Here is a 25684-nt window from a genome sequence, read left to right on the forward strand (position 1 = left end):
TGTTTGGTGTGGTTCTCTGAGTGAGTGCCTCCAGCAGCAGAAGACTCTCCGTTAATGACGTGGGCGTCTGGATGCATTAACTCAAACGTTACGACTCAGGCAAACCCAAGCTGAACGCTCAAAAAAAAAAATAATAATAATAATAAATAAATAAATAAATAAAATAAAATAAAAACCCATCTTTTCACTACCCTGCTGCTTCTAGCATACTGCAGCTTTTGATCTCCTCCACTGCCCATCCAGTCTTTTCTGTAGCACTGTAGCACAGTTTTTCAGTAGGGACTGCAGTGCAGTAGCCAACCCAGTGTCAGCAACAAAAAGCCCAGTGAATATTTTCTTTCCTGGAAATCCTCCCCTCAACCAATACAAGACACTGGAGAATGAAATGGAGCAGAAAGATTTGAAGGGATTTAGATGCGAAATGCTCTTAGTCACTTACATATTCTCTGACTAACTCACTCACTCACTCACATGCATACTCACTTCAATTCCACCTCATTCACAGTCACTGTCTCACTCACATACTCAATAAATGGCATACTTTCTCACTGATTGTCTCACTCATACCTACTCAGATACACACTCACCCAGGCACCAATTGACTTATTCATACTGAGAATTTGTACCACAGGGGGTGCCTCAAAGTGAGGGACTGTTCCACAAAGGGGAGTCGTGATTTAATGACATTTGCATTTATGTAAAATCTGGATTTTTGGTTCTACATTAAAACTAGCTTTGGATTGGTTCATTTCGATGTATTTATTTAAGTTGAATAATCCCAGTTAATCTGCTAGTTTCCACAGTTTTTACAGTGTATGTGCCTCAGAACACTTCATGCAGTTTTGTTGCAAAGTGCTTGTGTTGCAAGTCTTTGGTAACAATTCAGGGTTTCACTGTCCCATCTGCAAGTTCCCATTTTGCTAGATGACAGATGCCAGTAGCTGAATAGAAGAACACTAACAATGGCATGAGATACCCACTGGTAAACACATGGTAACAGATAAACTAATCTTCATTCCAAGTGTGTTCATTTCCCCAAGAATGCCTGGATACAGACTCACTTCATGGTGGGAGTAGAGCTGATTGATGGCGTTGGCTAGTGCTGTGAAAGGCTTGACTGGCAGCAGTAAATCCTGCCTTGTCACAGTGAAAATAATTGACCTGCATTTGAATCATGTTCCCCATGCTGTGAAACGTGTGGGCTCATTCCAGTTCAGTGGTCCGAGATGCTGTGGCCTAAAAATCAAGGCCACAGCTGATGCTTTTGGCTGCGTTCCTCGCTGGAGAAGCATGAGCGTGCACTCAGAGAAACATAAGAGTGGGACGTTCATAAAGCAGAGCGCTGAACTCTATCAGGAGCCTCTCCAGCAGGCAGTAAAAGCCAAGAAAGGGCTGGTGATTGGTTGGATGCTTGCAAAAGCAACTTCTCTTTCATTCCATATGGCATGTATTTTCAGAGAGCACTGTGGCTTTCTAATATATCTAGCAATATTCTGTTCCTGAGGTTAGAAAATGTGGTGTTTCCAAAACAATAACCCCAGAAGAAGCAAACTAAGCTTCTCCTTCTGTCCACATATATATTACTTGTTTTCGTGTGTCTTATTCATCACTGTGGAATTGTCTTTCACAGATTTATTTTTTATTTTCTTATTTTTTTGTTTTTGTGGATAGCATCACACCGAGCAAACATCCAACCCCACTGAATAAACCCTCACCTATCCAACCTTCATACTTTCAGCCTTTATACAGATGAGTGTAATATTTGTTCCCACTGATTTCCACTCTTTTTCGCAACACACTCTAGCACAGTAGTACTACATCAGAGTCACTGCAAAACACTACCTGTGGCGGTAATGTGGAGGTCCTGACTATTGAATAGCAGGGTGAAATGGGGCTGAAAAGTATGCAGAGCAGCACATGTAGCACTATTGTCGAACTACAAAATGCATCTATATCTGATTGAAATGGAAACTGTGTGTAGAAACGTCTGATTGATGATTCCTGTGGTTAAATTCTCAACCACTTCACAACATACATTTCAGCTCCTCCAATGAAGTGCTCTGGCTGACAGTATGGGAGTTTAGCACTAATTAGCATAAAGGTAATATGGTCAAATACAGCACATACAAGAAATGAGTGTGATGTTTTTCCAAAAGGATACGAAACCAGTTTTTCAAACTGTGAAGAAAGCAAATGAAATAATCATATGAAATGGTAGAAAGAATGCACATATGACAAAAAGAGGAATTCAGTGAGAACTGGCAACACATCCCCACATAATTGTGCTTTACAACATTTCAGAGCCTAGCGAGGATGGCCATGTAAATGTGGCATTATGCTACTGTATGTTCCACAAGCACACTTTAACATCTTCAAATATGCCACATTTCAGAATCCCAGCCACAGACGAGTGGACAAATGGCTTAGTGGATAAACATGCTTTGATTTCCACAAAGGGCCCAGCTCTCCTGTTACTCAACCTGCACAGAGTGGCTTTGGCGGCGGTGATGGAAATGGTGGGGAGGATGGTTTCATAACATCATGATCACACACAGTCATATACACGCACACTCTCTGAGACACACACACACACACACACACACACATTCTTATTACAAAGGGCTGGATTATGCAGCACTGCAGACACATACCAGCCGTTAGCTGGATTGGCCCTTTGTAATAGGGCTGAAATATGTTAGTGGAGCTTTCATTCGTGACATGTCCTAGTTTGAGCAGACGGCTCTTTAGCACAGCAGAGGGATTCAGCCAGGGCTGATGGCACCTCTCTCTCTCTCTCTCTCTCTCTCTCTCTCTCTCTCTCTCTCTCTCTCTCTCTCTCTCTCTCATACATCATCTAGCGTGACATTATCTTCAATAAATCAGACTGAGTTCTAATGGCACAGAACCCCAAGATCTTTGGATCCCGCTCATGAGCAACTAACTCCACATGAATCTTCATTTCACTTGACAAATGCCATCAGGTGACTCTGCCAGGAGTAACCTGCCTTCTGCCATTGGCTGTCTTAGCTTGTTATTAGCTTTCTTCTGCTCTTTCCAACTCAAAGAAGAGATCCCTGTAATATCTCTGTAGTTTCTCCTAGACCGTAATCAAATCCAATAGAAAAACAGGGAAGAGTTTAGCTGCAGTTTCCTGTTGTTCAGATACTCCTCCTGAAGATAAAACAGCTCATGCTCTCCTCCTGAGTCAAGATTGCAGTAAAGTCTCACACTGTGCTCAGATTTACTGAGATAATAACTCATGTTTATCTGTGACTGAGCTAAACACCACTTCTCATCCAAGACTAAGAACCGTCTCACTTTTTAAGCTGTCACTATCCAGGCAAGAAGTTTCTCATGTCTCTGTCTTGTATGATGCTATTTCTCCTAAGGAATTTTAGTAGAATCATCATCAGGTCTCCTGCGTCGTCAACAAGCATCTTTTGAGTAATGATCCCCCCCCTCCCTCCTTCCCCTGGGTTCTTGTCTGAGAGTGTTGCTCTCTGACTGGGTCTGGACCAGCCCTGCTTCATTATGCTGCTCCGAGGCACACTGATGGTACTTCATAAAAAAGAATAAGTCTCAACTCATAAATCCTCAAGTCTAGACAAGCCTACATGAGCCTCCTATTCATATTTAATGGCGCTGGAAGCAGCTGGGAATCTGAGCCAATTATCATCACTGAACGCCTCATACCATCAAAACCTACAGGAGAAAAGGAGAGAGATGGATAGAGACAGAGGACCTGTTCAGACAGTGCTCTTCCATTAGCACTGTGTAGCGTTCCCGCCGGGATGTGCACTCAGGGAGGACACACACACACACTCTCACAGCTCACTCACTCAGCATCTGTACACACACCCTATCAGCAAGCATTCAGATCACTTCAATCAGCCGTATTTTCTGCAGAACCTTCCTTTACTGAATCTGCTCTCACTTTGATATCGTAGGATATGAGCAGGAATAGATGCCTCTCTTTGCTTGTTTCTGACCAAAGATCAACATGAGCAACACTATATAAAGCATCTGGAGGTACCCAATAGTGTTATAGTCATGACTGGACTATTGAATATGAGCTTGTGCTTAGCTTGTCCCTAACCCACTTTCAAATTAGGATTATGTACAAAAAGCATATTAGTAGAGCATATTAATGTATTTCAGGTGTGTTCAAACACACTTGAAACACATTAAACCTTTTAATACTATAACAGAAATGCTTACTTGCATCACATTATGCTATCATATGCTCTTATGGGAAAGTTTTAAATCTTTCAAGACATTACCGATGTGAACGTAACAACACAATGAAGCTCACAACCAATCTGCAACCAATTTCTGCTAAATGAAACGTTATGAAACGTATATATTATGAATCATTATTTATCAGAGTCAAAAACTGTAAGGTCAAAACCACAGCGATGGTATTTATCATTTTTGTGAGAACCACACAGCTCCAGGGGCCTGGAGGTTGTGGGTTTGATTCCCACTCCGGGTGACTGTCTGTGAGGAGTTAGTGTGTTCTCCCCGTGTCCGCGTGGGTTTCCTCCGGGTGCTCCGGTTTCCTCCCACAGTCCAAAAACACACGTTGCAGGTGGATTGGCGACTCGAAAGTGTCCGTAGGTGTGAGTGAGTGAATGTGTGTGTGTCTGTGTTGCCCTGTGAAGGACTGGCGTCCCCTCCAGGGTGTATTCCCGCCTTGCGCCCGATGATTCCAGGTAGGCTCTGGACCCCCCGCGACCCTAAATTGGAGCGGTTACAGATAATGGATGGATGGATGGATATTATCATTATATATTATGGTAACATGAGTAAAAATCAGTTAGAAGAAGCTAGTGGTGAAAATGTAAAGAGACACTGAGCTTGACGAGGCAACAGAACGTGCAGCTGATGGAAGGTTGGCAGTAAACCCAAAGCTCCCTTTCATACATTTTGGCAGCTTTAAGATAAAATTATGTTTAATCTCTAGATTAACTAACAGCTCATTCATCAAAGTTTTAGTACTTTTTTAGCAGTGTAATAAGCAAAAGTTAGCAAGTAATGAATCAAAATCTATGAATTAATGATAAACTACGCTCAGTTACAGTGTACAGTATCAGTTATTATTGTTAATTATCTAATCACTTACAGATTTCTATTAAACAGCTTAGTGATATAACAATAAGAGTTATTAATTATATACTGACCATACTGTTAATAAATCATTGACTGATACATACTGATAAATATTGACTGATAATGTAAAATGTTGCCACTGGGTGAATTTTGGAAAAATTGCTTTATTGTAAATGGACAGATTACTCTCCAGCATTGTAAATAATCTGAATGTATTTTCTGTAAAATGTTTGATGTATATTGCTCTTTAAAGTAAAATGCCTAAAGAAATGTTTTCTAATGCATACAGATTGCAATATGAAAACAGTAAAATAAGAAATGAGAGAAAAAGGGAACTGCTGGAATGGAAATATGAGGTGTGTGATGGATGTCAGTGTGTAGGTGTTACTGCTAGTGTCTCCTTTCTGTCTGTCAGAGAGGGAAAGAAAACCATCCCGCTGTCAAGGATGACTCAACATGCATTTTATCAAACAGGTGTGTGTGTGTGTGTGTGTGTGTGTGTGTGAGAGAGAGAGAGAGAGAGAGAGAGAGAGAGAGAGAGAGAGAGAGAGCAATATGGTGGGGCTTGCATGTGTATATAAAATAAAATTAGTTATTAGCACTCATAGGGGAGCGATTTGGCTTGGTGTCTTCTAGGCTCCATAGTGCACTGGGCAGGTCAGGAGTTCAGATACCTTATGATGAATTGCTGCCCTATTGAAAGCATTCTGATTAGCTGTTGGCCTTTCATGAGATGAATTTTAAATGAATTGTTTTTTTTCCCCTGTCATCTCATTAGTAGCTCTCTGCCATCACAGAGTGCTCATCTGATCTCTGGGCTCCTTTGTGTGAAAAACCTACAGGAGTAACAGAAGGCAGCAGCTTTATGCCCTGTTTGTACACTCACACGGTGCATTTAAATTTGTTTTACATACCTCATTACTAGCAGGAATGGCTCAGATATGATCTATTCTCAGCCTCAAAAGCTTTGCCCACAGAGCAAGCACTGTCTGATATTTATTGTGCACTATGATGGACATAAATATTTGTCAGCAATATTCTGATTATCTGTGGGAATTGACAACCCTACATATGTACACAATATATTTTTAACAGTTCAGTGGCTAAATGTGTGGTAGTCACTCCCCAATGTATAGGAACATGTCTGTGTGTGTGTGTCTGTTATGCTCCAGTACAACTGCAGAGTCCCATTCAATTGGAGATTATATAAGATGTGCCCAACCCAGCAGCATACAGCTGTGCTGAACACTAACATTACCTGTGCATTAAGAATGTAAGCCAAAAGAAAAATAAACGGGGTGAAGAATTACAAACATAAATCACAAAAATTACAAATATTTATAAGAAGCGAAAGGGCTAAGTTCTCTTCTCCGAAGGCATATGCTGCACACATCTGTAAACCTGAATAATTCATTTGAATGGCTGTGATAAATAACAGGGGTGCATTAAGACATTTCACTGCGGGCTATTATTTTTCTATGTCATTCTGAGCGTGCGGTGCTTTATGTTGAGCATAATTAGCCTTTAATAGCTCCTGAATGAGAGAGAGGCAAAATCGGACTGGTCCGAGACAGATCACTGGAGAGCTGAGAGAAATGTATTTTGTCTGCACCGGAAACAGGACTGATCTCTTCGTAAAGACAGAAAGATTGAAGCTGATCTCATTCCAAACAAGCCATCCACCCAGACTTATAAATAGCTGATTATAAGAGGTGTGAGAAAGTGAGGCACAGGATGAATGAAAGAGACACAGCTAGGTAAGTGTGTGTGTGTGTGTGTGTGTGTGTTTGTGTGTGTGTGCACGTGTGTTTCAGACTCTGTATGCATCAACAAAGGCAGACTCAGTGCTGCTCCTGTTTCTGGGCTGGATGCAGTAAAGGAGGCATTTAGCATTGAAACACTCATAATGGCCGGTCACACTCTCACGCTGCTTCACTTAATCCCATTCTGCCTGTAATCCGTTGGACACGCCGGCCCAGAGATGGCGTGTAGCCGTAAATGAGTTTGACGAGAGAATGGCGTGAAGAGATGAGCTCGTTTCCAGCACACAGGAAACCAGAGAGAGTCATCAGAGGAAAACAGCACAACTCGCCAAGAACAACCGGAAATGACATAATTACTGTGAATGTCAACAGCAGGTCCTGGCAGAACAGCAGAGCCCCCTCAGTGTGAAACACAGGACTGAAAACCAGCAGTGATCAGGCACTATAACACACACAGACCAACATGTATTCAAATCTTTAATTACGGCATATACATCAGTCAGCCAAAAACGTTGTGACCACATCTTTGTTGATACTCTCAAATGAGTTGGCCGCCTCAAAGAAAGTTTTAAATATACTTGTGTGGCACAGAATAGAATTCTGATGTTCTGATTTCTGAATTGTGCTGGGATAATATCTGTAGAAAACACAAATGCACTGGATGATGGACTGACAAAAAAGGTGTAAAACCAATAAGTGAATAAACGATGAGGTAACATAACCTGACAAAAGCAAAACAAAGGCAAAAAAAGTAGTTTACACTCCTGCAACCTACTGTCAGCTAAAACTTAGGTTAAGGCTACGGGTCTGGGTCAGGGTTAGGGGCAGGATAAGAGAAATAGGGGCAGGGTTAAGGATAGATTTGGGTTAGGCTTAGGGTCAGGGTAAGTGTCAGGGGCAGGATTAAGAGTGATTTTTATTTGATTTGATTTTTTTTCATGCTGGTAGGCCTCAGAAACTAACCTATATCCATCACAGCTAAACTGTATCATACACATTGAATTTAAATGCACAAATATACAATACACAATGCACAAATGAATTTATCTTGAGACCAGGATGTAGTCTGAGATCTGATGTTTTATATCCAACAGACAGGGCTAAGCACATGACCATGAAAACACATGGTGTATCAAGATTCTGAATAATGTTGATAGATGGAAGAGTCGCAGTATTCTGGTAAACAAGAGAAGTGATGCCTCAGCATGCATCTAGCCTTGAGTTTTTTATTCTCTGAATAAATAAGAGATCTTTGTCTCTTTTTCCCTTGACATACACACTGCACACACACACAAACACACACATGGCACACTCCATTAACAGAAACATAACATCATTGTGTAGTTCACAGCTACAAAAAAATTATGCCTTTTCATGAGATCATAAAATATCCCTTTGCTTTTAAAGGAAGCTGATGCAGACACGGTTGTGGATCACTTTTATTGGGCTGTTAATCACACACTGTGAACCAGTATAAAGGACAGAAGGCAGATTCCAACTTCTTTTTAAATCATAAAAAAAAAATGCTAATGTGAGATTTTACCCTGTGAGCAGCAAATCAGTTCACACAGATTAATAAGTGTACTTTAAAACCCCGAAACAGGGCAGGAGCCTGAAATGAGGTAGAATATCATTTGTGATATCAATTGATTCTATTACAATAACAAAATTCATTAGAAATAATTGAAAAATGAGATAACAAGCATAAATTAGACGAGTGTAACTCTAATGGGGTTAATATAAGAGGTGGAGTCAGCGAACCAGTAGATTTGGTTGTCATGGGTGGAGCTCATCTACAGAGTGAAGTAGAGTGTGTCTCTGATAGTGTAGATATAAAAGGTGGAGTCAGGGAACCAGAAGGCTGTTGTTTTTGTGTGGAGCTATAGCTACAGTATCTACAAAGTGAAGCTGAATTTGGGTCAGTGATGTTGGGAGTTAATGGAGACTAGTCCACAGGTCATATGTCTGTTATTATAATAATACTGAATTACAGCAAGGGTACTGTAAAATACTGTACATTTTAAAACTTTGATTATCAGTAAAAAATATCTGTAATCTGCCTACAATTTGAAGAATGTTTTCCAGTTATTTTATTTTTGCGGATGTTGTGACAGATAACTATCTTTCAGTGCTTCTGAGTCTGAAACCTCCCTGGGCCGCATGGCATCGACTGGAAACCTGCTGCAAAATGGCACTGAGCTGCGCAGGGCTGATCTCACAGTGAGAGAGTAGCTCCATCTGCAGTGTGTGAGGGAGGAACTGAGAAGAGACCAGTATGAGGAAGGAGGAGGGGGGAGGGCCTGGGAGCAGAGCACAGCACAGCTCTGTTTAGAGACCAAATCATACAGAATGGCAGGAGTGGGAGACATTGTCATTAAGCTGCAGCATCGTAAAGCTGCCGCAGCGCTGCCTGCGAGCGGAGATCCCCCGCACCGTGCCTCAAAACAGCAGCAAGACCTCCAGCCCTTATCTGCTTCCTCATTACACACTAACACTGCCATTTAGTGTGATGTGCAACCCCCCCCCCCACCCCCACTCCTCCTCCCCGCCCCACCATGCTACTGTTTGCATGAGGAAAAACAAACAAAAGTCTGATTTAATTAGACTACCTTCAGAGACAGAGGGAGGGAAGCTGCTATGACTCTTATTGCTCATATGTACACAACGTATATTGTACATATATATGTACCTCTATGATCTAGCAGTTTATGGAGCTTGCAAAATTTTATATGGGAAGGGATGGTAGTATAAAACAAAATCCTTGTAGAAATGAAGCTTTTCTAAGCTATTATGTTTAATTCTGAAATTAAAATGATTAAAAATACAAAGAAAAAAGACTCATGCAAAATCTGGTGATCCACCAAGAAAATATCAAAGTGAAATTTTCTTATGAAAAACAAAACCTTCATCTTTGAGGGACCAGTAAAAAAAAATCAAACTATTCTTGCTGCAGTGTTTATAGATGTGTGCCAGATGGGAAGTGTGTTCTTCAGCCTCCACTGCTCCCACCTCCATCTCCAGTCAGGGCAGAGAGAACAGTATTGTCATGTGCACTAAGGGAGGGGTTCATTTCAATCATTATCCTACCAAACCACGAGCTGGGAGTTAATATGAACAGCATGCGTAAAGCTGAATTTAATTCCCTCTGAATATGATTCTACGGTAATTTACCAACAATGCGACAAACAGCAGCCGAGCAGGGTCAGTCGAGGGCCGAGTCACAGGAGAACAGGCAGCTTGTACCTATTCTTCCGCTAACTAATTCATAGAAGTGTGGAGATTAAATTCATATGATCTTGACTCTCTTCTCACTCCCAGGAGTGAGTACTAATGAGTGTCTCAGCGTCACAGTGTTTCCCAATACCCTGCACACGCTGATCTTAATTACCCAGCCCCCACAGCACTGCACCTCCACCTCGACAAGAATCTGCAGCTAGACTCTAACTCTGCACTGCACACTGCTCTCAGGCTCAGTGTGTTCCAACCCCTCTACTACACACACATCCCACCTGTGCTAATCACAACACTAACTCGTTATGCCATTGGAGTGCCATAAAGCTCTGAAGGGCGCATCAGATCTGGACCAAAGTTCACCGCACTGACTCAAACGCTACACGCACACCTGGAAGTTTATCAATCAACAGCGATCGAAGAGAAAATCAATAAGAAAGTGTTGTACAATGTGTGCAAATCAAATGATAACGGTTATATATGTAATACACATTATGACCTTATAATAAGGTAGTATTAACAATAATATATTTTCTAATTATGACAAATTAATTCTAATTAAATTAATGAAAGATTATTCCGTCAAAATTGAAATTGTGTTTTATGAAGAAGGGAGTCTGTATTTACTGACTCTAATCTGTTTAACTGAATGGAAGTGTGTGTTAATTCAATTAGGTTCACACAAATTACAGAAATGTTCTTTAGGATATTAAACCCTTGCTCTGTGTCTATTTTCTGTCAGTAATACAAACTGACGTGCTTTGCTCCCAAGAGGGATGTGTGAGGGTGCAATACTCTATCTAGTCCATATGGGCATGGTCTATAATGGAAATGTAAGAGTCTAATGTATAGATCTGTATCTGTATCTGTCCGTGTACCAAAGAGAGAGAGAGAGGGAGAGAGGGAGAGAGAGAGAGAGAGAGAGAGAGAAAGAAAGAGAGAGAGAGAGAGAGAGAGAGAGAGAGAGAGAGAGAGAGAGGGAGATTTTCTAAACCCTTATCTCTTAAAGAAAGAGCCAGAAATACATGGAGCAGTATTAGAGGCAGGAAGAGGGTGGATGGAAAAGAAAAGTGTCTTAGTGAAAAACAGCTGATGGAAAAAGATGAAACATCCAGATTTCAGTGACATTTGACACTTCCCAAAAAAAAAAAAGCTTTGGTGAAACTGCCAAGCACCACAGAGTTGTCATTGTATTTCTGTATTGAATACAGTCTACTCTTCAAAGCTGAAATGACATTCAAAAGGTTGGAATCAGTGTATTCAGATGATCGTATAAAACAATAAGAACTTGTTATTAATTATTAAAGCCAGAAAATATAGATTCATGAATAGAGCTGCAGAACATCAGAACATTCTTAATTACAAAAAAAGTAATGCCTTAAATGATATGACATTATGCCATAATATACACATATTCACACACACACACACGCATATATATATATATATATATATATATATATATATATATATATATATATATATATATATATTCACGCAATTATTACAAAATAATAACAATATAGTTATATTAATAATAATAAACGGTACAATCATAACAAAAAATATTGCAATTCAAATTTACAAGAAAGGCATAGTTACAAAGTGATTTAAAATCATATTGTATGCATTATTACTATATAAAATACAACAAAATAATTACAAATTTTGAAAGGTAGTTTCTGTGAATTTGTATTGCATCGTAGTGGATTTGTGTGCATGTGCATGTGTGCTCATTTGACTGAGCTGAAATCGCATCAGTGTGTATAGACAGTGCTCTGTAGGTCAGTTTGAGGTCCTGTAGTTCCATCTGAAGATCAGTCCAGCATGTAGACACTCATACACACACACTCATACACACACACAGAGAGACCCAAAGGAGAGGGCAGCTAAAGCAGGCACAATCATGAGGGCGCAAATTGGATTACACCGGAAGAGAAGGCCACGTCTGGACCTGCAGGAAACAGCCCCCTGGAGAGACACAATTGCTGTTTGTTTCCCTTAAAATGTGTGTGTGTGTGTGTTTGTGTGTGTGAGAATACGAGTGCCTCAGTGTTCATGAATGAAGTCATCACCCCTTATTATCTTCATAACATATTAGTGTTTCAGTGGGGAGTATTAAACAGCAAGCTGCTAATTCATTCTACCACAGGTGCTGTGTAATTACAATGAAGTAACAGGTATCGTCCCATCTCTTCCACCGCTATATGTTCTCTACCACTGTTCACCATGATACGTCCATTCCTGTGGTATCAATGTAGGTACTACATATCTATATTTGTATTTGTTTTGTTTTGTTTGTAAGTTTTTTATCCAAATGTCTGCTCACTTGTTCGACACATTTGCTTCTTCCAAACACATAAAGCCACATAAATCTCTTGGAACTGATGCTAAAACTATGCCACTGGACAGTGTATGCATTTTGAGGAGAACATATATGTCAGCAAATATACACCTGGGCTGGTTAGCACTGCCCTTATGATGAGGGGAGATAGTGAGTCATTCTAGAGCTATGGAGATGCAAGGTTTTGATATGACAACAATATACACCTATAAGTCATGCTGCTCTGCATAATTTGTCCATCAATGGTCAGGACCCTCACTGGACCACCACAGAGCAGGTATTAAGTTACACAGACTTTGCAAACCAGGACTTTTGAATGTGTGTTTAATTTCCTAGGGGTGGAGTCAGCTGGAGCGGGACTGAACCATTCCCTGGATGTAAAGGTTCAGTCCACGCTCCCAGGAGGGAGAAACCATGACACTCAGCTCCGCAGAGACAGATGTGTTGATGGTGGTGTGTCAGTTTTGGTGGTGCTGGGACTAGTGGAGCAGACACAGCAAGGCTCTGTTAAATGAGTTGGAGTGAATACATCGGAGAAATGATTCAGGTGGAACAAACCATTTCAGGAAATGATTTGTTCATGTACAAATCTATGAAATAAATTGAGAATTCCTCTGCTCTGCTGTTCTGTGTTTATTCTTTCTCCAGGCTTGACACTGAGGCATGTAGGCAGGATACATGTGCTGAGTAGTTTGGAGCACTGGGGCAACCATGGACTAATGTTTAGAGGAGCGGGAGTAGGTGTGTGTGTGTGTGTGTGTGTGTTTTCACTGCCAGGCATGGGTTAAATGCTGAGACAAAATGTTCTTGTACGTGGTACAATGTCACTTAAGCACATTTATCACATTTAACATGACAATGATATCCTACTTTAAAGGAACCTCCTCACCTCTCTGGTCCATTCACCTCCACAAAATGCCAAGATGCAGTGTATCAGCACACGGTCCCATCTCGCTGTGTGTATATCACAGACAGTAATTGGTGCTGATTTTACAAGTGTTCCAGGCAGGAGTAAACAACAATAACACGAGTGTCCTGTGGGCTGGCAGTACGCTCCCACGCCTGGGCCGTGGCAGAGGAACAGAGCCGTGATCCTTGGCTTTGTCCTCTGGCTTTCCACAGAGCCTCTGTAACGTGTCAAAAACTGCCCCAGGGCAGAGGACAATAAGCCAGCTACAGGGATCCAGAGTGCTGTATCATACGCAAGTAAGGAGTGCCAGAGCCAGGCAACACTTCCCAGGCCCCCACCCATCCTGACACCATCTGCCCTTACTGGAAGGGTTAATGAGGACTCAGATAGGGAGCATGGATTTGAACAACTTGGGAATCTTGGAATTAGGAGTAGCCTGCTGCTTTAGCAAAAGGTAAGGCCAAATAAAGGTCTACTTCCTGCAGAAGTGAGAAGTAAGACTAGACACCAGGGAAGCACTCAACAGCTTGGCAGCTCTCTACCTGAGGAGAGTAAATGCTCGCACATACACCACTTCTATTGTGCTTGGTCATCTGTGTGTGAATGCGGAGGATACAACTGAGAGGTGAAACCAGGGACAGATCACAGCCTTCTGAAGCCCCCAATGCTTCAGTAGTAACACAGGAATAAACAGTCCTTAAAAAGTGATATTAAGCACAGGAATGCAAACTGGTCTTTATTTAGTTTCCTTGATTCATTAATTCATTAATTCGTGTTCTGTAATCACTTCATTCTGGTCAGTATCATGGTGAGTTCAGAGTGCAAGGCACAAACACACCCTGGATAGTCATCGAGACACATATTGTCACACAAGCACTCCCCCTGCCGAAGTGTGGAGGAAACCCACACAGACACTGGGAGAACACAACACACTTCTCCCAGACAGCGACCCGGGGCGAGGACCTCTGCACCTTGGTAATGTATCATGGAAGGCCAGAATTGTGTCTGAATGTGTGGATGTTCATACATATTGCAATTTTATATAAGACTTTTGTGAGATTTCCTGGAAGTCATGGAAATGTAAAAGCCTGCAGTTTAGACACACACTCTCTAAAATAACATTATCCCATGAGTTGATGGTAATATCACAGCTAAGGGCCTGGGAATAGGTTTGCTTCATTTCTGTAGTCCTTGGCACATAATGTAATCCCCTTTGGCCACTGGCCCTGATGGCCTGGGCAGTAATCTAAACATACTGTTTCACGCTATTGATCCCACCATTTGGAAATCAATCCCTCTCTTCCTAGTAATGTTGGTAATCTATTATGTAAGACCTACTGTCAGGCTCCTAAAGACCTTACCAACAGGAGATGTAGTTTGACTGTCCCTACGTGTATAATATTGGAAACATATATCCAGCCTGGCCAATTTGACACAGGGGTTCAATATATTTAACCCTTTGGTTTCCAAGAATAAGCAAACAATGCCATGGGGGTTTTACTGTAATGAACTCTATAATGTTTACAATGCTCAAAAGTAGCAAGCTCACTGATCCTATTATAAGATTCCCGGCATGTATTTCTTACATCCCAGAAATCGTCAGGACTTTTCTGACTTCCCCACTGACTTTCTTGTGTAACTGCATACTTACAAGGTCCACCACTAGTGTGGATAAGTCCATTAAAATGTCCAGTAGGTGTATGCTCTATTTCTACATGCTGTGAAACAATATTTCAACCCAGGGGTTTGCTGGAGGGCTGGAGGTCATCACAGTTTGGTGAATTCCCTGCTCAAGCGGTCAGTTAAAAGGGCTTTCAGCTGGGTTAGAGCAGGGAAATTGTTAAATTGTGCTGGGCTGCAGCCCTCCAGGCCTGAAATTGGACACCCCTGTTTTAAGCACTATTTCCAGATAGTGTGAAGTGCTGCCACACATGAAGACAAAATGCTCCTGTGTTCAATCACTCTAATGTTCAGATGCTCATGCTGAAGTAGACTACTGCCTTTCAATCTCATTAGCTCTCCTTGCAAAACAGAGATCTTACAGGTCCATGGCTCTTTAGGTCTATGCATATTTAATGCTCAGGGGAAGAGAGAGTTTCTTCACATCTCTCTCTCTCTCTCTCTCTCTCTCTCTCTCTCTCTCTCTCTCTCTCTGCACCTGCTATAACTGCCTTATCCAGACAATGTAGTGCTCTCACAAAGTCACACATAGTCAGGATGTCAAGAGGCTCCTCTCTCACCAAAAATATCATTATCGTCCCTCTTGTGGGCTACAAGATGACCAGCAGCATACATGGAGAGATAGGGGGAGGAGGAGCGAGAGACACTGAGAGACAGGGAAAGAGAGGGAGAGACATGATTATTTTCCCGAATTATAATTTCACTTCCAAAAGTGTAGGGTTATTAAACTGACATTCGACAATTCAAACACAGAGTGCTGTGCTTGTGCAAAGGTCAGACTAACATAAGAACAGATTTGCAATTTAGATTGTGTTAAAAGGCTGCCAACTCCCCTGATCCAGATTTTTATTTCATTAGCCACTGAGCTGAGGCTGTGGGCCTATATGCAGCTTGCATTCCCCTCACTGATTAAGCTGATGACAAGGAGAAGAACTGGACAAGTGGACTGCTGCTTCACTGTTCACTCACTATACAGCAACACACACAATGGCACACACACACACACAAACAATGATGTACACACTAGGGGTGTTATTAGCCCTGGTTAATTGGGTTTGAGGATTTGTGATGGCAGTTTTTCTAGCTCTAGTTTGACAGACACTGTTCATCATGATATCTTGCTGTGTGTGTATAGTGAGTGTTCTGAGTACTGCGGTACTATATTGCTTTGACTATTTGTAAGATGCAAAGCACTAAAACTGGATTGCAAATCACTCACACATTCACATACATATTCACTCACTAACTCACATACTCCCTAAGGGTGAATCCCATTTCACCACTTAGCCCTAACCCTCTGTTTTGCCTAGAGGAAGGGGTGTCTCAGTTCTTGTTAGGGCTATATATGGGAGGGCGATATACCCCTTGAACCAGAGAATCACCAGCAAGATGTCTGTGCAAGCGACCAAATAAAGACACAGATGTTTGTATTTCCCCCTTTTAAAACCCACAGCCACTGTATTTTTTAAGTTTAATGTAGTTTCAGTGCATTATGCCCCCTCCTAATAAACATAAAATCACAGGTAGCTTGATGGAGGTTGATGTCTCAGAATTTACAGTTCCACTTTTAAATCCTGAATCAACTGCATTCTCGCGCCTGTGACTACCACGGCATTTAAGGTGGAACAGGAAGTTTTAAACAAAAAGCTGCTGAATACAGTTTCAACTGACAGAGAGTTAGAAGGCTTTGATTAAATGATTGTGGAATGCTTTTGAAAACATGATACCCTAAATTTATCTACATTAAAATCCAGAAGCTCTGTATGACTACAGCGCTGCTTTTTCATGTTCTGATGATGTATCTGGCTCTTGAAGATTTGTCCTGTTTCACAGGGGAAGGTTTTAAACACCACAACTTCTAACAGCATTCCAAGATAACATTAAAAAATGAGGGGTAGTGGTAAAATTAAGAAATGGGATTCACCCTCAGTCTACCTTGCCTTCCTAAGATAGGCAGCTGTGTATATATAGGCAGCTGTTCAACCAAAATAAAAATTTTGGCAGTGATTAAATCAGCAATTCCTTCCTTTGGCTAACATTAGTACAATTTATGTGTTGTATTTAGTATAATTATATATTTTCTAACTATATTAAACATTTCTGTTCAGAACAACTGGTTTCAGCCCCTGTTCCTCTAAATGGAAATGAGCCTCTGTTTTGTCCAAATGCCACAGCTGACTTCAGTGGAAGAGCAGTGAGGTACGAGGAGCAGAAACACTTCGTTTCAGTCTTTTTCCCTCCGTTCTCTTTCTTCTCCATTCTTCTTTTGTCACATTTAATAAGTACATTTAATTCTCTGTGCCAATTGTGTTTGTTTTGCTACATTTTACCTCATTTTTGTGCTAATCACACAAAAGTGGGTCCAGCACTGTGATTGCAGAGATTCTGATGAGGGGGAGTGTGCTTGCATTCTATTTAAAAAGAAGCACAAAGTCAGCATTGCTTGTTTTTCCCATGGCCCATGACTTCACAATTTGTGGGTTGGTAGAGCTCCAGATCTCCAAATGAAGGTGCCATTGCACCCAAAAATGTATTTTCTTCGTAATATGCACCCTCTACGACACAACCTTTAGCCTGCCAGTCTAGCACATGAGTGATCCGAGGCCTTCTCATACTTTTAGGAGTTTGATTTTTATGACTCAAAATAATTCAGAGTTCTGTGGTTTGTAGTGGTCAGCAGATAAGTGAGTCAGGTAATAGCCAATAATGAAGTGTAAAGATAAATAATAAAATGGTGAAGAGGCACACAGCCACCGGCCACAACCAGTGAACCACTGAGCTAGAGGAGCTACTGGTCAAAAACGGGCCCATGTCTCTGCAATGTGTAAGAATCCACTAGTTAAGTGTGATGCCACACGTGACGTTTAGCTGTTTCTGGGTCCAATCGCGCCTAAGGTCCCTTGTCACACATTCATAAGACGTGTGTTTACTGTTTGAATAAAGCTGAATGTCTCAATCAATTCTGTGATCTCTGTTCAGGAGTTCAGAACAAGGAGTAAATTAAACGTAAACAGAAGCAAACATACTGCGACACTGAAATGGATTAAGCAGCAAATAAAATGATGATGATGAGAAGCAAACATGTCTTTGGCCTCACAATTTGTACATTCACAGCTCACTCTGTGAGCTCCTGTGTGGACTGACTGGGCTGCTCCATTTCTGGGAGCACAGGAGCTGCGGAGAGAGAACGCCCGCAGCTCCGTCTCTGGAACCAGAAGAACCGCACAGATAGAGATAGAGTGTCTCTACCGCAGTTCTGTCTCTGGGAGCCAAGGGAACATGTAGGGAGAGCTGTGTCTCCTGCTGCCCGGTCTCTAGGAGCAGAGGGGACACAGAAGGAGCCGTGTCTCCTGCGTACGGTCAGTCCTGGTGTTGTAATGAGTTGTGCTACTGTTGAAAATCTACTATAAGAAGTATCAAAGGTTTGTACAGAAAGTCAATAGATTTGGTGCTAGTCTGCTTTTTTTTTTTTTAAATAACTCAGCAGAAAGTCTGAAAAGTGGCAATACTGAGCAGGGGTTTGGACCTGGATGTGTCACGACTTAACAAGCGGATTAGCACACCGGGGCTGATAAAGAGAAAGGACATGCAATGAATTATGGCCATTATTTCCAAATCATATTTTTACTCACACTATTAGGCACTCATCTTGTCTGCACATATAAATGCACTAACAAGACTCTGGAGATACAACATTTCCAGCTCCAGCTTTCTTTTCGCATTCGGGATTGCACTGCTTCTCTCGAGATTTGGGATATTTGTAGACTGAGCCACCACGAAACACACTGTGTGTAATAGGACATCTTTGTCTAATCTTCTAGTGTTTTCATTTTTACACCAACAAGGACATAAAATGTCATAGATATGAAGCACAGTAGCACCACATTGTGGAACAGCCCCTAAATTTGAGTGAGTATGTGAGGAAAAAGTGATTTGGTTTCTAAATTTTGGTGTAACTACTAACTGTTAATGAGTATGTATACATGTATGTATGTATGTGAGTGAATTAGTGAGTTAGTTCTTTAGTTGCAACCTAGTTACATGAAAAATGAGCATCTAATGTTGGACATATCCCATTTTCAATATCTGTTACGATTGTATAAGTCATGTAGTGTGGGCCTAGCTTAAGAAAGTTAACCATGGAAGGCCGCTCTACTACAGTAGCATCATTTCAAAAGTGATGTGACTCTGAGACACATAGTTCTGCAAACTCAAAAAGTTATTCTACAGTTAACTTGCTGAGCCAAACACAATTTTGTAGTGTGCCAGAACTTTTCATACCATACTGCCGTCAAACAACACTACTCTCACAGAGAGAGTGAGAACACATTTTGTGTTAAAGATCCTCTTGGGCTAGGTCAGATCAGCTTGTAGAATTTTACTGACATGCTATTATTTATTTGGAGCTGCAAGCTGTTCTGTAAAATAGACTGTTTTAATTTACCAGTTTACAAATATCCAGAGACAACTCACATTTAAGATTAATCCTGGCCCATAGTGTGCAATCAGTCTCACACTGTGTGTCCAAACATTTGTAGACACCCCTTACAATTAGTAACTTCAGTTACTTTAAGGTCCACCCACTGTAAACACAGATGTTCAGTTGTACACATGCAGCTTGCATCATCTCCATAGGATAGTGTGGAACAGCTGCACACATGTCTAAGGTCACCCTGCTAAAGGCCAAGTGTTGGCCAGAGGCGTATAAAGACTCAGCGCAGAGGAACTGAATTGTGAACATCACGACTTGACCCCATTATTGCTCTTAAGTTTTTACTGACAAACAGTATTTCAAGCATTTCAAAAAATATGTACATATATTACTTTAAAGCAATTTGATATATTATAAATAGTTATGTACCTGATGAAAAGCAATAAAAACATGAGTTAGCTGCTATGTTCGCTGCAATTTTTAACCATTTTGATATTAGAGTGAGATTAAAGTGTTAAAAAGTTAGGTTTAAAATTAAGTTTAGAGTTATGTATTAGCAACAGCATTAAATAAGCAGCTTATTTTGGAGCTTATTGTTTATGGTTAAATGTAGGGTCAATGTTGGGTTTAGCATTAGGGTTAGCTTTATGATTAGTATTAAGGTTAAGTTTTATGTATTAGGGATTGCATTAAACAAGCAGCAAATGTTGTCACAAAATGTATAACTCTGTGGAGCTAAGGCTTATGACTAGGTTTAGTGTTAAGTTTCAGTTTAGGGGATGATTTAAGGATTTGTCTTAACACTGAGTAGCCAGAAATTAAAGTGAACATCTATATAATTACGTTGCAATTTAATTTTGTACACATTGCACAAATCATGCATGTTACATGCCAATATTAATTCTGCATTTTTTACATATAATAACACCAATATTTCAGTCAGGAAGAGTTCTTCTTGCTTCAGCAAAGTTATTAGGATTATTGATCTAGCAATCCATCTGTCTGAGGGCTTGCATAAGTCCTTCCACAGATATATTCTAAGGGGACACTAGGGCTGAATAAATTCCTCCTTCTGTGGAAAAAGGTGGAGAGAGCAGCCTAAGGCCATAATCAAGTATAAGTACGGTTACTTCAGTGAAATAAAGTAAAATTGGCCTATAGCACCAAAACAGCTTGAGTAATGGCACAGGTCCCAAAACAGCTGGTTTTTCATAACCCTGCAGTGGAACTGCTTAGTTCATCCTGCATCAATCAGCACTGGTGCTAGCATTTGTTATGCAACATTGTTCTATTTTAGGCTCCTTAAAGCTCTAAAAATAAAACACTAAAGCATTTGTGAGCCACAGAATAGCGTCCCGGGTCACCATCAAAACACTATGAAATCAAACATAGCAAGAAAATGAAAAGCTCAGTGTAGACACCTGGAGTGCAGCCGATATATAGTATACGTGTACAGCTAAAAATATTAATATCAATATCAAAATCCTCATTGTCTAATTACAAACAACCTCCTGTAACATTTTAGATGATAAATATCCACCATGCTTGAACACTCACTGTCCATTTTATCAGCTTGTGTTATATTTATAGAGTGCATTTCTCAAACTGAAGGTTGCTTCCCAGAATCTGTGTATACATACATATATAACTTTAAGGGAGGATGTACAACTCTGATGTGTGTGCTGTGTCAGGGCTGGATCCAGCCTGGAAGGCCTTGTGGATGCTATTTGAGACAAGATGAGATTGTAACTGTGTTGCCACAAGTTTTATAACAGGTTTACTACAAATGACAGGTTAGAAATATGTCAGTAATTTTGCAGCTCATTAGAGTAGAAACCACTTTTCTTCGAGGACAGGGTTAACAGCAGGGATCTTAAGTTCAGGAGGAATGGTTGGGGCAGTGTCTAACTGACAGCATGTAGAACTTGATTTATAATCTGTATCAGCAATTCATGAACTGAGGAGTTTGTATTTGTGAAACCTAATTAGTAATTAGAAAGGGGAATTCCACACACATTAACATAGTCAATCTGGGAGGTTTAGTGTAAAATGATTCGCTAAAGAGAAACTAACCAGCTTGGGTTCTTTACACTGGTACTGATAGTAAACAGATGTTATGATGTGTAGTATGTAAGCCATTTTATTTAATATCCACAGTGACCTGTCACCCTACACATATCCTCAGAGATTTATATGTAATGTTGTTAATTGGGGCAGCATGGTATTGTTGGGTTCAAACATAGACTTGTTTCTGTGCAGTGTTTGTGTTTGCCCCATGTCTGCATGGGTTTCCCCCAGCGGCTGCATTTCCTCCCACGGTCAAAAATCACATAATGTTAGGTGAAATGACTGTGTAAATATGTCCACAAACGTGTGTGTGTGAGGGAGTGACTGGGTGAGAATGTGAAAAGGTTGAATGTGTGTGATTGGTTGTTTTGCCCAGTGTGTGCTCCTGCCATCTACCCAATGAATCCAGGTGGCTCCAGACTCAGTGTGACCCTGAACATAATGAAGTGGCTACAGAAGATGAATGAATTAATGTTGATAATGGTCTATTTAGGAGAGTCTGTGAGTCTGTTTTTATCATAATGCATATTACACTGTTCACTGTGATATGTGTAGTATATGTGTAAACAGTTACATAATAACTTTCCTTGATTAAATTTCTGAAGGCTCTGGTTCCTTTCACCACTACAGTGAACAGTCTTGGCCTGCTAAGTTTCTCTGGACTGAAGTAGTTCCCTGTGTAAACATTATGGATTACATTGTTTAATTATGGAGAACTTTGTCAAATTGATGTAATGACATTTTTAAGGCAGATAAACTGTAGACACATTGACACTGAGAAGTGGACTTTTTATAAGGACAGTGGATTTGTTTTAGGAGTCCTGAATTCAGCACCATGGACAGGGAACAAACGCCAAAACGACCTCAGAGAATGAGACTCCTCTGGAAACATAATAAACACAGGGTGCGTAATGTGGCAGACGTATTCACCTTTTCGCTGTGTTGTGACATTACATCCACAGAAATGTATGTTCATAAACAGCACTGATGGAAGCCTGGTCAGGAACACCATGATTTATGTATTATTCATTATTCCTGTCTACAAACCAATGTTCCATTCAGCAGGTACTTCTCAGGGCTGCAGAAAAAAAACCCCACATGTTGTTTCTGCTGAGGCTTGTGTATCTTGACAGGTATCCTAACACGGACATGTTGCTTGGGGTTATGTTATGCAGTGGTACCATTAATATCGAGCGAAAAACAAAAAATCCTGAACAATGAATGCACGGCCTTACAGGGATTAGGCCTAAAAACACAGTTTTGCTATTAATGTTATTGAATTACACAAAACACTGTGCCATTAGCCCCCACCCCCCTACACACACACACACTATACCTCCCATTTCCAAGACAATCTGCCCTCCCTGTTTTTTTTCCAGGAAAGGCCTTGAGTGCTAACACTTCCCCCACTGACCACACAGCTGCTGCACCATCCAGCTGCATAACACTTCTGCTTCCTCTTTACTCAACACGTACAAACACTGAGCACAAACCACACATTTTCAGCCACAGTGGGATATGGTTATCTAGATTCAACGCAAACACTGCAGATCTGGAACAGCTGGATGCTTGACCTTCATTCATCATATACCTGAGGAAGCACTGGACATTCATCTTTAGCCTCAGACCTTCAAGTTTACACAGAGCTACCTCTCTTAGCTCAAATCAACACTGTAGAGGTTCATCACTAACTTATAGTAGACAATGGCAGCTGCTGGATAGTGTAATGGTGGCAACAGAAGTGACAGCTGCCAGTCAACCAGTGGCAGCTACACTACTGCTAAGTAGCAACAGGTGGTAAGAAAGTGGTGCCAAGGGTCAGCCGATGGGCAGCGGCCCATCAACCAGTGGAGGAGGCCAATGGTCAGTTAGTGGCAGCTGTCATTCAGCCAGTAGCAGCTGCCAGTGGCTAACAGCAAGGTAAGGCAGTGGTAGCCTGCACTAACCAGTTAAAGGCCAGCCACTGACCGACTGGCAGATGTCAGCAGCTGCTCCTTCCTGCTACCAGCTGCCAGTAAGAAACCAAAGCCCTAGATCCTGTAGGAACAAGTATAAACTTCAAGAAGACCTGGTATACACTGGTACAAATATCGTCCATGGCAGCTCCTACCGTGCACTCGTCCATGCAGGTCCGCACCGAGTACGCATCCGTTTCGTATTTCCGCACCAGCAGCTCAAACTCCTCGTAGGCGTCGCGGGCTTCCCGGTCCAGCTGCTGGTAGGCGCGCACGCAGCGCACGCAACCGTCTGCGCCGAGGTCGCCGTCGCTGTCGCTGTCCTGCGCCATGGCGAGGCCACAGTCGCTGGCGTTGAGCGGCGCGCGCAGGCCGTGGAACAGATCCAGGAGAGAGTAGGAGTCGCAGAAGGCGAGGTACAGGTCACTGAGGTTCCACTCGGCACCGGACAGGCCCGAGCACAGCGCGTCCGCCGCGTCCTCCTCCGCCGCGAAACAGCGCTTGGACACGCTGTCCGGGCGGCACGAGGCCAGCGGCCGCACGGGCGCGGAGAACAGCGCGGCCTCGGCGCGAAGCCACAGGCGCTCAGAGAGCAGCGCGCCGAGGAAGAGCAAGAGGCAGGCGAGGGGCCGTCGCCATCTGTGGGCCCTTTCCGACTCGCTGCTGCGGAGTGATGGCTTGATCGTGTGCGCGCCCCCCCACCGCCACGCGTCTAAGCCGCCGTCGTCATCGTCATCATCTTGCTGCCGACACGTCCGAGCGCCGCTGGTCATATTTTAGGAAAGCGCGGCGCTGGCCCACTCCACCGCGGCGGCTCCTCGGGGGCCACAATATTCATTGACTTTGGGGGTAGTGACCGGATGTTAGTAGTAGATTGACCCCCGTTTCTTTGCTTATGTTTGCTTATTGGCTGGGGAAAAAGACGGCAAACGACGCGTCTCTCTCACAAACACACACACACACTCGCACATATCCACTTTCACACACACACACACACACACACACACACACACACTCACTCACACACACACACACACACACTCACACACACACACGCTCTCCCTCTGCGTTGATTCCCCTATTCCGGTTCGGTTAACGCGCTGGCACGGATTAGGCCACTCATATTCCCCTCGCGCATGGCTCTCCGCTTCTCCTCCTCCTCCTCCACCACACCATCCCCCTCTCTTACCTTCTTTCCTTTCTCTTTCTCTCTCTCCACTCTTCCTGTTTCTTTCTGAGATCTCTCTCTCTCTCTCTCTGTGTCTCTCTCTCTCTCACACACACACAAACACTGTTTCTTTATTCCTTATCCCTGAGGCCGAGAGAAACTACCACCTCTCTCTCTCTATGTGTGTGTGTGTGTGTTTGTAATGTCTCTCTATCACTCTGTCTGTATCTCCCTTTCTCTTTTTCCTGAGGCCAAGATATTTTACCACCTCCTCTCTCTCTCTCTCTCTCTCTCTCTCTCTCTCTCTCTCTCTCTCTCTCTCTCTCAGTTGGTCAGTGGTTATGCGGTAACGCGGTTCTCCTCGCAGCTCGTCCGTTGATGTCCAGTTCCGTCGCGGTCATGTCGCTCCGCGCGCGTTAAGTCGCCGCCATGTTCGCGCGCTGAAGCACTTTTTTTGGGAGCGGAGCGCGGCCGAGTGCGTCATCTCCAGCGCTGCGGTCGCTCCATGCTGGCGCAGCGGAGCAGAGACACACTAACGGCGCAGAGAGCGGACCGCCTTCACATCCAACACAAAGAGCAGGCGCAGACGGATCAAGAGCAGGCTCCCGTTCAGAGCGCGTCAGCGGCTCATCGCCCCGTGTACATCCCCGGCACCAGCGCAGCACGCATCCGCCAGCATCCACCGCAGTGATGATCCTCCGCAGCTCGAAGAGTCGGAGCCGAGCAGCAGTCGACGATTCGCTGGGCTGCTGGTGGTGTTTATTATCCGTGCTCGCTCTCGTTCATGCTTGAGAATCCGCACATCTCCACGGTCCAAGCTCAGAACAATAACCCGCTCATGACCGCGTCCTTCTGGAGGAAACACACATCAACAACACACACTCACACCCCCCAGCCTCCGGCCCACGTAATGCCGCGCGCTGAGAAATGCCCCGTGACGCTAAGCTCGAAAACTATAGAGGACACCAAAGCTCGCGCAGATCTAAGCCCATGTGATCCACCGCGCGGAGGCTTTCCTTTCCGAG

The 25684-nt window shown here is 42.5% G+C and overlaps 1 protein-coding gene across 1 annotated transcript in view; it reads right to left on the bottom strand.

The window, feature by feature from the left end:
• Positions 1 to 24925, bottom strand: part of LOC136664065 (NALCN channel auxiliary factor 1) — a 114728-nt gene extending 89803 nt beyond the window's left edge. Inside the window, exon 1 of the mRNA XM_066641098.1 lies at positions 23647 to 24925. Within this exon, the coding sequence (XP_066497195.1) occupies positions 23647 to 24264 (618 nt within the window). The 5' untranslated portion in view covers positions 24265 to 24925. The remainder of the gene's footprint in view (positions 1 to 23646) is intronic.
• Between the last annotated feature and the right edge of the window lie 759 nt (positions 24926 to 25684).

This window comes from Hoplias malabaricus, chromosome 12 (assembly GCF_029633855.1).
Source record: "Hoplias malabaricus isolate fHopMal1 chromosome 12, fHopMal1.hap1, whole genome shotgun sequence".
NCBI classification, from domain to species: domain Eukaryota; kingdom Metazoa; phylum Chordata; class Actinopteri; order Characiformes; family Erythrinidae; genus Hoplias; species Hoplias malabaricus.